At 47.6% G+C, this 17,287-nt stretch overlaps 1 protein-coding gene across 12 annotated transcripts in view; it reads left to right on the forward strand.

Moving 5' to 3' along the window:
• The window catches only part of MYCBP2 (MYC binding protein 2), a 3,160,061-nt gene that overhangs the window by 3,072,138 nt on the left and 70,636 nt on the right, over positions 1 to 17,287 (forward strand). For all 12 annotated transcript variants that reach the window (XM_069639721.1, XM_069639717.1, XM_069639718.1 and 9 more), the window contains one exon: positions 6,488 to 6,595. In XM_069639721.1, coding sequence (XP_069495822.1) covers positions 6,488 to 6,595 — 108 coding nt within the window. The remainder of the gene's footprint in view (positions 1 to 6,487; positions 6,596 to 17,287) is intronic.

Raw genomic sequence — 17,287 nt, forward strand, 5'->3', positions numbered from 1 at the left:
CATGTCTCACCCTCAGGTACCCTCTTTTCAATCCCCAAGGACCCTCCAATCAGGTGGTCCTCCCTTGCTTTTCCACCCCCAGGGTCCGGATCCAAAAGCGATGGCCCTTCCCCGGCCACCTGAACAGAGGATCCTGGGGGAGTATATGTGCGCGTACCCTCAGGTTTCTCCCATCTGGTAAGAACACTAGCACTTCACATTTGAACATAGAAATACTTTTCAAGATATAGTAGGGAAGTCAAGCAAGTGAAAAACGAAATGGAACCATATAAGTAATCGAGACATTCAGTACTAATTGGTTGAGAAGAAAGAAGTTAGCAAACGGCATACAAACCTTTAGAACCTTAAAGTTATTCCCTAGCCTAGAGTCACAGGTCCCAATAAAAGTATTTTCCTGAGGCTAGGAGTCTCTTTTAGGAAGTTGCACAAGTGTTGATTTGAACCAACAAGTACTTAAAAGTATTTTTTCAAAGTTCAGTAAAAACAAGAGGAACGTCTTTAAAAGTCCCTCTCCCAATCCAACCATTTTAGGGGAGCCCCATGGGAGGACGATACAAGGCCAGAACACCACCATTCAATGCTAGGCAAGGGGAGGGATAGGGATAGGGATAGGGCTAGAACTTAACACTCATACAACCCTATGGCGACAGGAGGTCCAAAACAGCCATGTTTTCGCACACCATGTACATTCTGGGAGCACTGTAGGAGTTCCTGAAATCGCTGGGCCTTCTGGATTCGTACCTCGCTTCCATTGAAGGAAGCGCAGAGATTACAGGTGCAGAGGTCACTTGACGCGTCGTGTTCTTGGGCCTGACTAGTTTGTCAGACCGGTGCTCAAATTAACCAGATTCTGGGCAGCTGGACATTCAGGACCACCACTCCGTCGACGACCTCAGCGGACTTCCAAGGTGTGATGCAGGCAGCAAGCAGCGATGGCCACTTGAACAAAATGGCGGAAGATGACCCTTGTTGTGAGAACAAAGAATCTGGTCCTGCAAGACCTTTCTTCGTGGTGGTGAACTTCAACCTCAGGGAAATGATTCTTGTTCCATATGTGCTGAGGGTCTTCTGATGGTGACAGTTGCAGCGACGTAGCCCAGGAGTACTTCTGGCTAGCCCACATGATGGTTCTGAAACAGTTCTGACCACTTTCAGCGGCTGGATCTTAGAGCAGAGGTTGGGAGTGGTTGTTCCCACCGGTCCAGGTGTCGAATCATTGATTAAGGTCTTTTCTTAGCAACTGCAGAGAGGCAGGTTTTTCGCCGGGCAAGCGAAGAAAGTGCTGCTGGTGATCGTATATTGACAAGTTTTGTGTCTTCAGCGGGCCGCTCTCCTCTGTAGGGATTTTGACTCCAACGATGATGTGAAGTGTGGCTGCAGTAGTCCTCCGTTTATCCAGGATCTCAGCTTGTGTTGCCCTCAGCCCACGAATAGCAAGGATCTGCACCATTCTAACTAGCAGGGGCTGTCCAATCCTAGACAGCCTCTGGCCACTGTATCGGCCCAGTAACAGACACACCCAGGGAATAGATGTGGACTGGGTTAGACAGTCCCTGTCCCCAACATCCGGCCACACACACAGACTGTCACTTTGTTGACCAAAGCTGGAGCTTTGCACTGGAAAGGGCTGATATAAGACAAGATTGCCAAAGGATAAGCTAAAAGCTTGTGGCATAGTATATAGTACTTTATATGGCATTAAGTGGTACAATGCAAAGGTGCATCAGACTATACAAAATGAAAATACTCAGTATCCGCTGCCACTAGCCCATTCTGCAAGTAACCACAATGTAGCTAAAAACAAAGTTACAGGAACACACATTGTCCCAAAAACACCTTACTGAAGGTGATGTGTGCAGGAAAATGAAATAACTTTACAATGGTGAACAGAGTTCACCTACACTTATATTTATTTATTTCATTTGTAAAGCGCACATACAACCCGTAGGCATTGAGGTGCAGTTGCAGGTACAAAATACTAGTCGGGCTAGTGTAATACAGGCATAGTTTCATATAAGTACAAGGTGGCAAAGGTATGACTAATCCCAATTATCATAGAAAGCAGAAAAAATACAGAATCATACATGGGTAAAATAAAACGGGTCATAATTACCCTATAGAGCAAGCAGTTGGGCGGTGGGACAAAAAAGTTACTAGGCACGGGCGTGATGGGGGGATTTCAGGTTTTGGTAAATGGCTGAGTTTTTAATGCTTTGCGGAAGATCCAGTAAGATTTCTCTGCCCTTAGGGCGGCTGGGACGTTGTTCCAGAGCTTGGCAACAAGGTATGGGAAGCTTGAGCCTCCGGCTTTGCCTTTCTTCACTTTGGGCACAATTAGTCTGTCTGTGTAACGGGTCATAGTGGGTCTGGATGAGTGGGCTTTGGCAATTTTCTTGCAGAGGTAGGGTGGTGCTGTGTTGGAAATGCACTTGTGGGTTATCGAGAGGGTTTTGAAAATGATCTGCTCTTGGATGGGGATCCAGTGTGCATCTCTTCCAGCTCTTGAGATGTGCTATCTTTTTGGGATGTTCAGGGCTGCTCTAAGGGTGTTATTCTGGATTAATTGAAGTTTGAGTACATTTCTGGAAGAGGTGCGTTGAATAGGATTTGCAATAATCAATCTTTGAGCCAATGATTGCATGGGATTAGGCAGTTATTTTTTGAGAGGAAGGGTCTGGCTGCATTGAGGACCTTGGTAGCGTAGGTTGCCGAGGAGGCAATGGCACTTGTCTAGTCAGGGTAAATCAAGTGTCTAGATAGACTCCTAAGGTCTCTACAGTCTTAGAGACCGGTATCGAGCAATTGTCGATTGTGAAAGCAGAATATTGACTGTTGAAGGTCTTAAGGGTACTTGGCGGGCCAACAATCAGGATTTCTGTCTTGTTACTGTTAAGACAGAGGTGATTGGCTGCCATCCAGGTCTGAATTGTGGAATAGATTTTGTTAAGGGCGTTGGTCATCTATGTAGTTGCCTTAGAGGGGGATCAAGATTTGAGTGTCATCGGCATAGTTAGTGTAAGCTATGCCGAGTGAATCTAAAATGTGCAATAGTGACCTGGTAAAAACATTGTATAGCGTAGGGGCGATGCAACATCCTTGGGGCACACCACAGGTGATAGGAGAGGGAGAGGCATTAGAAATCTCTGAGAAGACTCTCATCCCTCTTCCATTAAGGAAAGATGCTATCCAGGCAGTGGCTGAAGGTGCGAAATGTGCGCGAGTGGTGAGGTGATGCTAGAGAATCTGGTGGTTGACCAGGTCGAAAGCCGCAGATGAGTCTATTAGGAGGAGCAGTGCAGACTTCCCCTCATCCCTGATCTCATCTAATTGATTTTTTAGATCGAGCAGGGCAGATTCTGTGCTGTGCCGTGCCGTGCCTTGGACGGGACCTGGTTTGACACATCCCTAGGATGTGATTGTCCTCCAGGAATTGCTGAACTTGAAAGTAGGCCGCACGGTCCAAAATGTTTAGGAGGAAGGGGACAATGGGGATTAGCCTGCAGTTTGTGGGGATGTCTGGGTCTAGGTATGTTTTTTTTCAGGAGAGGAAGTACCCAGGCTTCTTTGAGGCTGGCTGGAACAGTGCTTTGAGTGAAGGAGGTGTTTACGATAGCTGTGATGATGGGGGTTAGTATGCCAACACAGTTTTTGACAAGTGGTGCAGGGCATATGTTGCCTTTGCGTTTTGAAGGTTTTAGAATATTAATCAGTTTGGTGACATCGGTTTCGGAGAGGTCTCTGAAGGAAAACTGAGTGGTGGTGGTGGAGGAGGTAGGGGAGGGAGGTGATCTGTTGTAGCTCGCGGTCAGGGGTACTATGTTGAATGTCACTTGTTGAGAAAGGATCTTCCTATTCAAGTTGTCAATTTTGCCCAGGACTGCCTCTTGGATGCTAGAGCACCAAATCTTGGTTGATGGTTGTGGGGGGGACCCGCAGGTGATTAAAGTTCTCTGTAAATGGTGAAGATTCCTTTTGCGTCTGCTTAGCATTGTTATTCTAGTGTTGAAGGAGTTGGACTTAGCAGTGATTATGGATGATTTATATCATTTGGAGGCTTTGGTGAAGTAATGTTTTGCAGCAATGGTAGGTTTACTGGGCTTGTCGTTTCAAGGTGCATAATTCTAGCATATCAGGGGTAAACTAGGAGTTGAAATGTCTTCCCATCTTTGCTTTTTGTGGTTTTAGTGTGGCTAGGTTGTTAACTGCCTTAGAGAGGATTGAGGTGTAGATATCCACTAGTGAAGTGGGGTTCGAGGCTAAGGGAGCCTGAAGGCAGGGACTGTTGGTCAAGGGTAGGATGTTGTCTCTGGTGAGCTCCTTGGACAGCAGGAGGAAGTGGGTTGGGTAGTGATATAGGCTTGTTTGGATGTGTTCTAGAGAAAGGGATAATATGGTGGTCCAACCATGGACCGGGCGAGTTGGTGTGGTGGAGATTTGGCAGTTGTGGTCTGCAATCCAGTCCAGTGTGCAGCCTTTGTGTTGTGTGGGATTGGTGATGTGTTTACTGAAGACAAGTGTGTTGAGTGCGTCAGATAATGATTTGGAGGGTAGGTCATTCAGGTCATGTAGGCCTAGGTTGAGGTCTCCTACTAAGATTATTTTTGAGGATGCTTTGAGGTTATCCTGGAGGATATGAAGTTTATTTTGCTCAAAGTGAGGAGAGGGGCCAGGAGGGCGGTAGATAAGGTGAATGGTGAAAGTGCAGGTAGGGGATGGTGAGAATTTAAGTGAGAGAAGGTTTGTTTTCCCATCAATGGAAGTGTGAACTTGTCTGAGGGGGATGGAATCTCTAGCAATCATAGCGACTCCGCCTCCCCTGGAGGTGGGTCTGTCGTTATATATGATATGATATGATATTTTATTTGTATCGCGCTCGTACACAAGTGTTTCAGAGCTCGACTAGGCAAGGGAGGGGAACAAGGGAGAACACAGCACAACATAAAAACAATCTTACTAGGCCCAGTGACATTGAGAACGTTCAAGTGCATGGGAAAGGGAAAAGGGAAAAAGTGCATGGAAGGGGGGGAGTGGAAAGTGCAGAAGCCGAGGAGCACAGATAAATAAAATAAATAGAAAATTGAGGCAAACTGTGGTAGTGCAGCCAGCAAGTGGCAAGTGCTGTGTTTAAGGCAGCAGACTGGGTAAGTCTGAATAAGTGCAGAAAAAGAAGAAAAATGGGGGGGGGGCTGTATGGGTTACAGATACAGTCCCCAGTGCAAGGGGTGGCCAGGAGGCAGTGCAGGAAGGTGGCAGGGTGAGCAGGTACCTGGGCCCAGGGGACAGAGGGTGGCCAGGTGCACAGTGCCAAGAGAGCAGATCAGCAGGGGAGCAAAGGCAGAAGCAAAGAGGAAGGTTTTGAGGTGCTTCCGGAACCGGAGATGGTTCTCCTCAAGTTTTAGAGTGGCGGGGAGGCTGTTCCAGGGGGAGGCACCAGCCGAAGATAGAGATCTACCCCCAGCTAGATTATTTGAAAAACGACTGACCCTGAGGGAGTTAGAGGTAGAGGAGCGAAGAGCTCGAGAGGGGAGGTATTTGCGGAGGGATAGCTGAAGGTATTTTGGACCCAGGCCCCAGAAAGCCTTGTGGACAATGCAGAGGGTTTTGAATTTAATCCTTGCATCCACTGGGAGCCAATGGAGAGATTTCAAAGCTGGAGAGATACAATCCCAGGGCTTGAGGCCAAGGACAAGTCTCGCAGTCCTGTTCTGGATAAGTTGTAGAGGGCGGAGAGTAGAGGCAGGTAGATTTAGAAAGAGGCTGTTACAAAAGTCCAACCGAGAGAGAACCAGAGCTTGGGAGACAGTGAGCTTCTGAGGGAAGGAGAGGAAAGGAAGAATACCTCTGAGGAGGTGCAGTAGGAAGTTTGACTTTTTAGAGACATCAGAGATATGGTATGTATACATATACATGTAGACATTCCGTAGGATAGTATATCATGAGGGTAATGCTAGGGCTAGAGCAGGCCAGAAGCTTCATGAAGCCAACTCTTAGTGATGGCTGGTATGTCAAAGTTGAATTTGGTGATGAGATCATGAATGTCGAGTGCTTGGGCAGGAAGGGATCGAGCGTTGATCATGGCGCATGTCAAGAGGGGCTGTGGTTCAGTGTGCAGGGTGACCGAGCCTTCATCATGGGCGGATGCGTGAATCTGAGAGACTGTGTGGGGAGGTGGGGGATGTGTCTGTTTTGTAGGTGATGTTCGGTTATGTTGGATACTGTGGATTATAGCCATAAGGTGACAACATATGTAAAGTATTTGTCCACAAACACACAGCTTTTAGCCAGAATTACCTTTTTAAAAGCAAATGTAGGACAGTTCCTAATTCTGAAATGTGGGGCTCTTTTATGGCCACATACAAATAGGTTCTAATGATTTGTTCCTTTTTTCAATAACTGTAGTACTGCAAGTTGAATAGAATGTGACCTGTTGATTAGTTTAGAGAATGAGCCTGCAATATCTCTTTTTATGTATTTTCTTTTTTGACAGCTCGACTGTAGCCATGTGTTCCATTTGCAATGCTGTCGTCGAGTACTGGATAATAGGTGGCTTGGCCCAAGAATAACTTTTGGATTCATGTCATGTCCCATTTGCAAGGTAAGCGAAGCAGCACCTACCATGTTTGTTGGAGTTATATGGAATATGCTGCAACATTATAGTATCTCTTTAATACTGGATATTGGAAGAGAGCGGTTACCCACCTGAAATGGTACCCTACGTCACAAAGTGTATGCTTTTCCAAATGTGTAAAGTAGTTTATGCAGCAAGCGATTAGAAAATAACATCATGATGGTTTGCATAGTTGTCAAGAAAATAAATCCAAAATATGGTAAAAATTGTAATGAGATAAATGCGTGTGTGTGAAAAAATTGCCTCTGATTTATAAATGTAACTGCTGCAAATGATCTTTATAGGAATTGTCGCCTCAAAAGTATGCAATTGCCAACAATCGGTTTAGGAACATTTTGAAAAGTAACTATTTATTTTATTAGAAAGAAAAAGGGCCCAGAGTGGGCATGTGGGTAGAGGACCAACATTTAAACCAAAAAGCATCATAGCTGAAATTGCAGAATCCAGTCATCCAGAGAGTCTGTCAGTTTTAGAATGCTTTGAGCTATAAACATCCTGTATCGTGATGTTTGGTACAGAAGTCCATTTAAAGTTTTTCAAATCCATCCAAAATTAGACTCTTTTGTTATTATTTAGCCATATTTAGTCACTCGTTAGTTCATATTTTCTTCCTGAGCAAATTTATTTTTAATATCTGATTAGAATCTGGAGAGGAAGTCCTTAATAATTATTGGATGCTCTCCCCTTGAATCAGAAATACAGGCTCACTAACACATGAGACTACAGGCTACTGCAATGCTTATGCTGTGGGGCAGCTCTTTTTGGTGCCTCAGTTGTCCACTATGTGGAATATATATGTTGTAAGACACCTGGTAGTTTCTTCTAGCCATTATACTCTCAAAATACAGAGTTAAGTGTTTTGTGTTCTTTCCACGGGTTCCTCATCTTAGATATATATTCTTCCTGCGGCAGCAGATCTCAAAAACATTTGACATTGAGGTTCCTCTGCACTCTTCGTAATCTAGCCCAGTACGTGACGTTGGCATCCCTATAACTAGCTTACACCATGCCCCATGGTCTCAGTTCCTTTTTTCAGCGTTATCAGCATGCTTCTCAGTAACAACCTCTGACACCTCAGAGACTTATCCTCTGTACTCGATATAAGCTTTAAAAAATACTAAAATGTCGACACCTAAACATCATGACACCTGACATGAACATTTCTCTGATGGACCCTCTCAAGATTTGTTTGTGGTGTCTCTGTTCCGAACACACCTTTGCTGATTGTGGTTCATGCCAAACGATGATGACAAAGGCATTGAAGCGATAGGTCATTAAAGTTAGCTCTTGGGCGTTCAGCATGGGTCACCCAGCATGAACACATCAAAGCGGAGGAGGCGAAAAGCTCTAAGACAGTTGACAGATCCCTGGAGAAATCCAAGAAAAGATCAAAAAGCCATAGCAAAAGATCCCATTCCAGGAGCAAATCCAGACATTTGTCATCTATTCTTCAAAAAGGAAGAAGAGGCAAAGATATTCATCGTCAAACTCCTCATCTGATGGGCAGGTACATTTACTCTCCAAATCCCCTTTGGTGGATAAGTGGGAAGAATTCCATCAGAAGATGATGGCAGTCTTAGAAAAAATGTGAGAAACTGCACCAATCCCACTGACACCCATCAACTCCCTGCTTCCTCCTCGGGAGGCAAAAAATGTAAGGCAATTGAGCACACCATGCCCATCAAAGCCAGCAGAGTTTCGTAGTCCCATCCTTCCCATGCACCCGAGAGCCCGGGGCATTTCCGGCCCCAACAAAACCTTGAAAGCCCTCAACGATTTCAATGCCCTCTGTGTTCTTCGACATCATCTTGGTGCTGATTACAAAAAGGCCTTTTTACAGCAGACGTATCCTCTGGATCGAGATTCAACCCAGTCTAGAAAATACTTCATGGGGCCATTTAGAAACATTTTCGATGATGATTGACCTGATTCCATTTGGCTGTGAGCCTTTGACATCTACTTGAGCCTGAGAGGAGTTCCAGTCAGAAGAGGCCAGGCTTGCTCAGTACTTACACAACGTTGCAAGACTGTACAATCAGACCGATTTAGGCATCTATTATACACATACATCGACTAAGACTGTTATATGTGTAAGGCCCCCACCTACCTACCTTTCAGTCATATCGGTCGGCTCCAGGCTAGAACAAACAGCACGACCACAGGACGCCCCATATACTGCCTCTCAATTGATATTGCTAATGGGGTGGTGACACAGTAATCTCAATTGAGAGGACTCCATCTATGCATGCAATGCTGAACAATCCAGCAACATGTATGTATTATTATTATTATTACTATTTTTGGGTGGGGGTGGGTGTTTTTGCTGTTGAATGTGAATAAAGGGGAATTATTTATTTTAGGGTAGGTGTGAGGGGGTGGTGGGCTGTTAGGTATGGATCATTGACATTGATGCCCGGGCCCTTGCTTTACACCGTTAGGCTGTGTATGCTGTTTATTACATGCTCTGCAAATACCTTAAAAAAAGAGTTTAAAAAAAAGAAGAGACCAGGCTGAGTTGGCCATGGACTTAAAGGATGCTTGTGGCCAGGACACCTTTCCAGAGGGAGAACTTGAGCCATCTGATCCCTATGGGCATCCTAATGCTGCACACAGAAAGATGATGACAAAAGTCACAGATACCTTGGGTTTGGGCCCTCCTACAAGGGAGATCACAGAGTATGATCTCACTGATACCCTTGACAGAGGCCCACAGGTGGAACCTGTCGTACCCTTCCAGGCTGCCCTTAAAGACCTGTGGTGTAAAGATCCTGCTCGGCACCAACAGTACACAAGGATCTGGTATGGAAGTGCGAACAGGCATCCTCTGACCCAGACTTCCTGTCTAAGCACCACAGTCAAGAGAGCTTGGTAGTTAAGACAACAACATTTAATGCCAAGTCAAGCACATATCCCTACTTCCCCCTTGGTGGGACAGAAAGATGTATAAAGCTTCATCGGAAAAGAACTTTGCATCAGGCAGCATGGCCTTAAAAGCCATTAACATGACATGCACTCGGCCAAATATACTCACATCCTGTGGGCAGTTATATAAGAGGCTGTGCAACACGTCCCACAGGTCAAGATGATACTGTTTCCTCTTTATCCTGGGTGATGGCAAGAAGGCTATGTGCCAAGCACTCAAGTCCAGACTGTGCTGAAAACTATGTGGGGAGAGCCATGGCTACAAGCTCCATGACACAGAGATTTGCCTGGCTAAGAAAGTTGGGTCTCTCACAGTATGTGCAAACCAAACTGCTGGATGTGCTGTTCTGTGGCGCCAACTCGTTTTTTTGGGGTTTGTTTTGTAAATGTCTTTATTCATTTTAACAGAGAATAGTGTCTGCCGTTTTCAGTGTAATATCAATGTTGTATATAGTACATAAATTAACAAGGATGGATTGGTTTTCTGACACAGCACCAAGGGCACAGTTTCAGAAAATCTGCAGTGTCTTTGGCTCGACTTGAGCGTATAGGAACATATGATCAATGGAAAAAGATTAACTGAATAATAACAGTGTAGAACATCTGCCCATACGTTAAGCTACCCAATATTCTTGTTAAACTAGGGTCCTACAAGGAGGGATGTTAATGGAGTGTAGATATTAGTCTGGGTCCACCTCTGAGTGTTTGGTAACAACTTTGTTGGGTATAAGCGTCATAGTGACTCCATCTGGGTCAATTAGAAGGCCCTTTCATGGTGGTTCTCATAGGTAGCCAGTTTCAGGAGTACTGCCTCCCATTGCATCAGCACTTCTTGTCTGGTCTGTGCGCAACTTTGTGTGTTTTGTCGCAGCACAGTTACCTTGGCTATTGCCCAAAGTTCCAGGTCTGCTGTCCAAACTTTGTCAGGAGGAATCACAGATTGTGATGCCATTGCTAAGGTGCTAACTTGGTTGATCCTAAAGCAAATGATTGGAGAAATGAAAGCGTCAGCGAAGATGCTAGTGTGCTTTTACACCCACCAACTCAGCCTGCAACCCAAGCATGGAAAGGGAAACCTTTTCCATATTACAGCTATCACAGCCAAAGAGGAAAAGGACAAAAGGCTACCAGTCAAGGACATAGCAAGATTTCCAGGCCATTGAGAGGCAGAAGAGGTAAAACATCTGCTCGCTCACGCTTCAGTCCCCTCCAATACTGCAGGGATCTCAATACCGCTTTGAGAACTTTTCTGATACTACTCCAGTAAGGGGACGTTTGATGCATCATACAAAAGAATGGTGCATTATTACTTCAGATGCATGGGCATGTTAGATGATCACTCAAGGGCACTACCTGCCCTTCCTACGACACCCACCAGACTGTCCCCTGCCCCCTCATTCAGCTTGTGTTCCAGACCCACTGCTCCAGCAGCAGATAACCTCAGAACTGGAGAAGAGTGCCATAGAAATGGTACCTCAAGCATAAAAGAACAAAGGGTGGTATTTCCTATACCTTTTGGTACCAAAGAAGGGCGAAGGACTGCGGCCCACCTTGGACCAGAGATGCTTGAGCAAGTTCCTTAGGAAGGACAAATTCAAGATGGTGACACTCGCACATCCTCCAGGCCTTGAAGCGCCAGCATTGGCTGGTGCTTCTTGACTGCCCGGAGGCTTACTTTCATATGCTGATACATCCGAAGCGCAGGAAGTACCTGATGTTTGTCATTGGCAGCTCTCACCATCAGTTTAGTGTGCTGCCGTTCGAGCTCCCCTCATCACGAGGGGTTTTTACTAAGCTGTTGGCTTAGTAAAAGTGGCTCCCCTACTTGGACAATATTGACTTATCAGAGCCTGCTCCCCAGATCATGCTCCAGACCACTTCAGCCACACTTGCCACCTCTTGCATAAGTTGCACTTCTCTCTCAACTTCATTTGTCCTAAGTGACACCTTCAAAAGCGCTTCAATTCATTGTAGCGGTCCTGGACTCTCTCAAGGAGGGCTTTCCCTCCTGAGGACATGGCTCTGCACATCCAACAGATGGTCACCACATCATGCATCATTTTTGCCAGCCCCAGAGTGCTAGCGGTTGCACGGTCCCATTGCATCCTGCATGGATAGGCCTTGTGCCCAAAAGCCACAGAAGCCACAATGTTTTTCACGTTTAAGAGGAGCTCCTGCCGACATCCTCAATGATCCTTGTAAAGACGGAAAATACTGAAATCCTGACGCCCACGAACATACCCGCTGAAACAGGAAGCACTTCCCAGACCTCCGACTACAGTTTGGTCGAAAATCGTAAGAGTGATCATGGTGAAACTCGACGAAACAGCGAGCCCCTTGGGACCACAAGATGGTGGGCACGGCGCGCCGGGACTAGGAAGAAGGCAACGCCAATAGATACCAAGGCGAGGGAGATGCCCAAACACAGTGGCCTGCCCGAGACAGCAGGTGTGCCCCTGCACACTGCATGACATAGGGCGACCTGGATATAGCAGCCTGCGGACCGTAGCCCGGACGGGCTGCACACACTGGAGTTGGGGAACGACCAGCACGGCATACAAATCCGGGAAGCAGGCATCCGACACAGCAGCCCGGAGCGCAGGCCACTGGATAAAGGAAGGAGCAGTGCGGACCAAGCTGGGCACCATGCCACTGCACTGGAGACGTGTGGGCAGCGAAGCCTTACGGCCCCTAGTCGGACCAGATTGGAGCTCGCCTGCAACGAGGAAACCCTGCTGCAAATACGAACGCGGCACTGCAGTAACGAGCGGGAGGACCTGAAACCACCCTACGGTGACTATAAGAAGCAAGAGGGGCTCAGCACCAAGCAGATCATAACGCCTGAGCACGACAAGTGTCGTCCAACGCACCGTTCTTGCTGGGGCTTGGGATGGCAGGACCAACTTGAGTAGCTGAGCCTCAAGACACCAACGATTAGACTGCCGCACCAGTGGAGCACGACAAGGCACTGGAGCCCCAACTTGAGCCTAGGAACTGTGAGTAGAAAGTAAGTGGGGCGCGCATTCATCCGCGAAATCACCCCCTGGGGGGGAAACACATGGGAAAAGGCAGGCCAGCCTAGGCAGAAGACACCCTTAAACCCCCAACCCGGGACACATCCAATGTGAGGCAGTTCCATGCAGGACTCAACCCAACACACCGGAGCTGCACCCCCACAGAGTGAGGCCTGAACCAAGCAAAGCTACAACAGAACAAGCTGGCAACCCAGCACCTGAGCACAAATAACTCTGAGGGACCTCCACACAGGAAGGGAGCGGCATGCCACTCGGACTGCGCCCACTACACATCAAGAGTGAGCGCTGGTGGCAAGCAGCCCACAGCGATGCAAAGGGCAACGTCGATGTTAGGCTTGTGTGAGACACACACAGGACCACATAGAGCGTTGCAACCACACGCAACAGAGCTGCACCACCACAATGCGGCTACCCAACAAAGCACCTAGACCCGAAGACACCCCAAGTGAACAGCTGGGCGCCGGGGGCCACACCAACACAGCGCCTGTGACGCAGTGAAGACCCGGAACGATAAAGAGCACACGCAAAACAGAGAAGGCGAACAGTGATTCTGCGAAACGAGATGGAGATCCTGTAGCCCGAGTTAATACCCCCCAAAACACAAAACCTGAACACACAAATCAACGCACCTTATAAACGGGTGTCACATAAGCCTGAGGAACCCGCAACGGTGGGAGAGCGGCACGAACTGGGAGCAAGTGTAACACCAACGCTATAATCCTAACACTGCCAGGCGACAATGAAATCATGCCCACAACTAAGAACAAGAAGGTGGCCACAATCATGGACTCCTTTCACGCCGCCAAACAGAAAGGCTAACCGCACAGCACTCAAGAAGCACCACCAGTGCAACCAAACAAGGAAGCCACCAATGGCGATGGACAAGTGCTGGAGGCAATTGCAGCACTAAGAGTTTTCATAGACACCCAGATTGAAGAGGTTAAAGCCGATGTCCAACTGATGCGGCAAGATGTCTGCAACCTTACGGAAAGGGTCACAAACGCTGAAATGGAACTGAAAAAAACAGACACGACCAAAGACCTAAAAAAGCGGCTGACAGAGCTAGAAAGGAAGAATGTGACATTGGCGGCACGAGCGGAGGATGCAGAAGGGCACGCCTGGCGCAACAACTTGAGGGGTCCAAACCGACAGAAAACTTGATCCTGCAGGAAGTTGGGGTAGAGTCCCTGTCGCAAGGGTTCGTGGTGAGAGGGCGCACATATCCCTGCAGAAGAGACCACCACCGGGATCACATCCACGCCCTATGATAGCAAAGATACTAAACTTTCGCGACATAGAGACCATATTAAAATTCTCCAGAGAAGGCGGGGAGATCCATCGGGACAATGTCAGTGTTAATATATATCCGGACTACACATCGGAGGTACAAAGGGCAAGGAACTAATTTGTCCCTATCAAGTCTAAACTCAGGAAACTGAACCTCAAATACATGTTAATGCACCCGACCAGGCTCAAAGTGCTCTACAAGGGATGTGCCGTTTTCCTGGAAACACAAGAGGCAGCCACAATGTGGCTAGAACACAATAATCTGGACGATTGTCAAGAGGCAAACACATGAACAACCGTTGGCCCATGAGAAGAACGGGAGCAGGTCAGACTAGCCAATAGCAATTCCGTGGGTGAGCAACATGGAACAATGAGACATTTTTGTATCAGCAAACAGCGGGAGAAAGACTCGACTCTCGAACGAAGCGAACAGATGCACCCCACGAATTGGTTGGCGTCAGCCAGTTACTGATATGCCACATCCCGCACGCCGAAGCCCGGACGGGCCGAGCAGTTGCGGGGGCGCTCGAGCGCCACAGTTGGAAAGTGGCAGCTGAGCGCAGTTTGTTAATTATAGTTTGGTGTAGAAGTGGTGACGGTTGGAATCCTACACAGAGCGAGGTATGTGTCAAAAACTGCGTGAATGTGGCTCTACACTATGGGGTAGAGGTTGGGGCTATCCGGGGAATGAAAGTGGCTAGTGACCAGGAGGGCGGGAGGGTGGAGGGGGGAACCCACACACCACAATGGCCAACGAACTCAGAGTGATAACGTGGAATGTCCGAGATTTGGGGACATACATGCGCAGAAATAGGGTGAAATCCTTCCTCAACAGAAAGTGGGTGGCAATCGCACTGCTACAGGAAACCCACCTGACCAAGAAAACCATGGCCACAATAGCTGAACACTGGGACGTGCAGTGCTATGGTGCCCATTACTGTAAATACGCCAGAGGGGTGCTGATATGGATAAACCCGGCAACTCCGTTTAAGCTGCTGGGCTGGGAGGCAGACCCGGAAGGTGGTACATAATAGTGAGGGGATGCATTGAGCTGGTGGAGGTCTGCATAATAAACTCATATTTGCCCAACCACGGGATCCCAAAACACCTAGACATGCTGGGGGCTAAATTAGCTCAATGCCGCGAGAGTTTCTTTATATGGGGAGGGGACCTCAACTGCGTCAGGGACTGGGAACTAGACCGGTCGAGACCAGCGGAGACCAAGAGTTACGCCAAACTGGAGCATTGAACACACTAGTAGACGCCCTAGATCTAGATTTTCTGTGTGGCTCCAAGAGACATAGGTTGTCTATGGCAATATTGACACTCCCTTCAGAGTACGGCAGAATAAAACTACTGAGGTTAGAATATTATTACTTGGCGGCACAGATTGGCCATGTAGCCAAATGGTTAGCAGACGAACCTAACATAGAACACACCTTATTGGAGACACTAATCCGACCTGTGCGACTGCAGGACGCCCTATGGCATCCTTTGAACAAACAAGTATCGCAGCCACTATTGCTGATGTTAGGCAGACAAATTTGGAAACGAACGATGAACATGTTTTAACACACACTGGGACCCGCAAGAGCTGAAAGTGGCAGGATGCTGGGAGGATGCAGGCATAGCTAAATGGGGAGGCATGTATGATAATAGAGTATACAGTGTTTTTCAGACCTTACCCAAAACGATGGTCTCCTGAAGGGTCAGTTCCTTCGACACATGCAGATAACTAAATTTGCCAAACGCATATGGCCTGACTGGCCAGCGGAACCGCAACCTAACACGCTTCTTACTCTCATGCATGATTTAGAGAATGGAAGGAGGCCAGTGACTAGGGTATACAAGGCCTTAATAAACAGCAAAGTCACAGACCCGGCAACGCTCGGAGCCAAATGGGATACAGACTTGGGGGAGGAAACTACAGACAGTGGGCGCTCAGTCATGGTAAACACATCTCACGGAACGCAAGGTTCCGACTCCTACAGGTGAATGTTCTCCATTGCACATACCTGACCCCAGCTAGGGTCGCTAAATTTAATTAGGAAGCAACCTCTGCTTGTCCTAGATTTAGTCAGCCTTACGCACACATAATGCACATGTTTTGGGAATGTGATTCTGTACAAAGGTTTTGGTCCAGGATTAGACGCATCTGTGAGAATGCGGGGATTGCCAGATACAAATATACACCACAGGAATGTATGCTGGGTATGTACACCATAAATAGTAAATCCAAACATATCACTAGGTGTTTATGGTTTTAGCTGTATATTAGGCAAAAGATGTATAGCCATGACTTGGAAATCAATTAAAGTCCCAAGGTATGAAGTATGGCTTAAGGAAATGCAGCGCTGGAGCACGGCAGAGACAACAGCCTAGGGACGTGCGATAGATGTATATGGGGGGGAGGTGGGACTTCTTTTTGAGGCATGGAAGGCACTGGTTAACACTGCTCTGTACCCGGTGATAGGCAAAGTGATCCATCCTGACCAGGCGGGCTATGTCCCGAATCGGAATATTACTCAGAATCATAGACGCCTTCACAGGGTGGTTGAATGGGGGTGCAATGAGGACAGCGAAATGGCGATAGTGGCGTTGGACGCGGTTAAAGCGTTCGACTCTGTTCGATGGCCGTGGCTGCTGGCGGCTTTGGGGCGGTTTGGACTGGGACCAGGCTACATGAGGCACTAGGCAGGGGTGTCCTTGGTCCCCAATGTTGTACATACTGGCCCTCGAACCCTTGGCAATTTACCTCCGGCAGCAGTATGATCCGGTGGGCATAGAGGTGGGAGGGGAGTGCCATCTTATATCCCTGTATGCAGACGACATGCTGTTATACCTGAAACATCCGGAAGAGAATTTGCAGTATATCTTGGAGATATTGGAGAGGTACGCCTGGCTGTCCGGCATAGCGGTCAACCCTCAGAAATCCGCACTATTCCCGCTAGGCAGTTATGTGGGGATACCGGTGGAGAGGCTGCCAGTGCTGCGGATCCCGTGGGCGACGAGCTCCTTCCGGTACCTGGGCATTGACGTATATCACACTACCGAGGAAGAACACAGGCATAATACCGAACTAGCTGTGGGAAAGATTGAGAAGTGTATGAGGTTCTGGGAAAGATTGCCTTTAGCGATGATGGGTCGGGGAGCTATGCTTAAAATGGTGGTGCTGCCCAGACTCCTGCATTACTTTAATAACATCCCGTATATGATACCTAGGAAGTTTTTTGCTAGGTTACATAGTGTATGTAGGAATTTCCTATGGCACGGCACGCGCAACAGGGTCGCATTGTGGAAATTGCAGAACTCTTATGAGAAAGGTGGCGTGAAGCTGCCAAACTTTGAGGCCTATTATATGGCGGCGCAACTGCAATATGTGGCCAGGTGGCTCTCGGATGAAGAGACCTCCGAA

The sequence above is a fragment of the Ambystoma mexicanum genome, chromosome 7q, assembly GCF_040938575.1.
Source record: "Ambystoma mexicanum isolate Mex_15411 chromosome 7q, UKY_AmexF1_1, whole genome shotgun sequence".
In the NCBI taxonomy this organism is placed as follows: Eukaryota; Metazoa; Chordata; class Amphibia; order Caudata; family Ambystomatidae; genus Ambystoma; species Ambystoma mexicanum.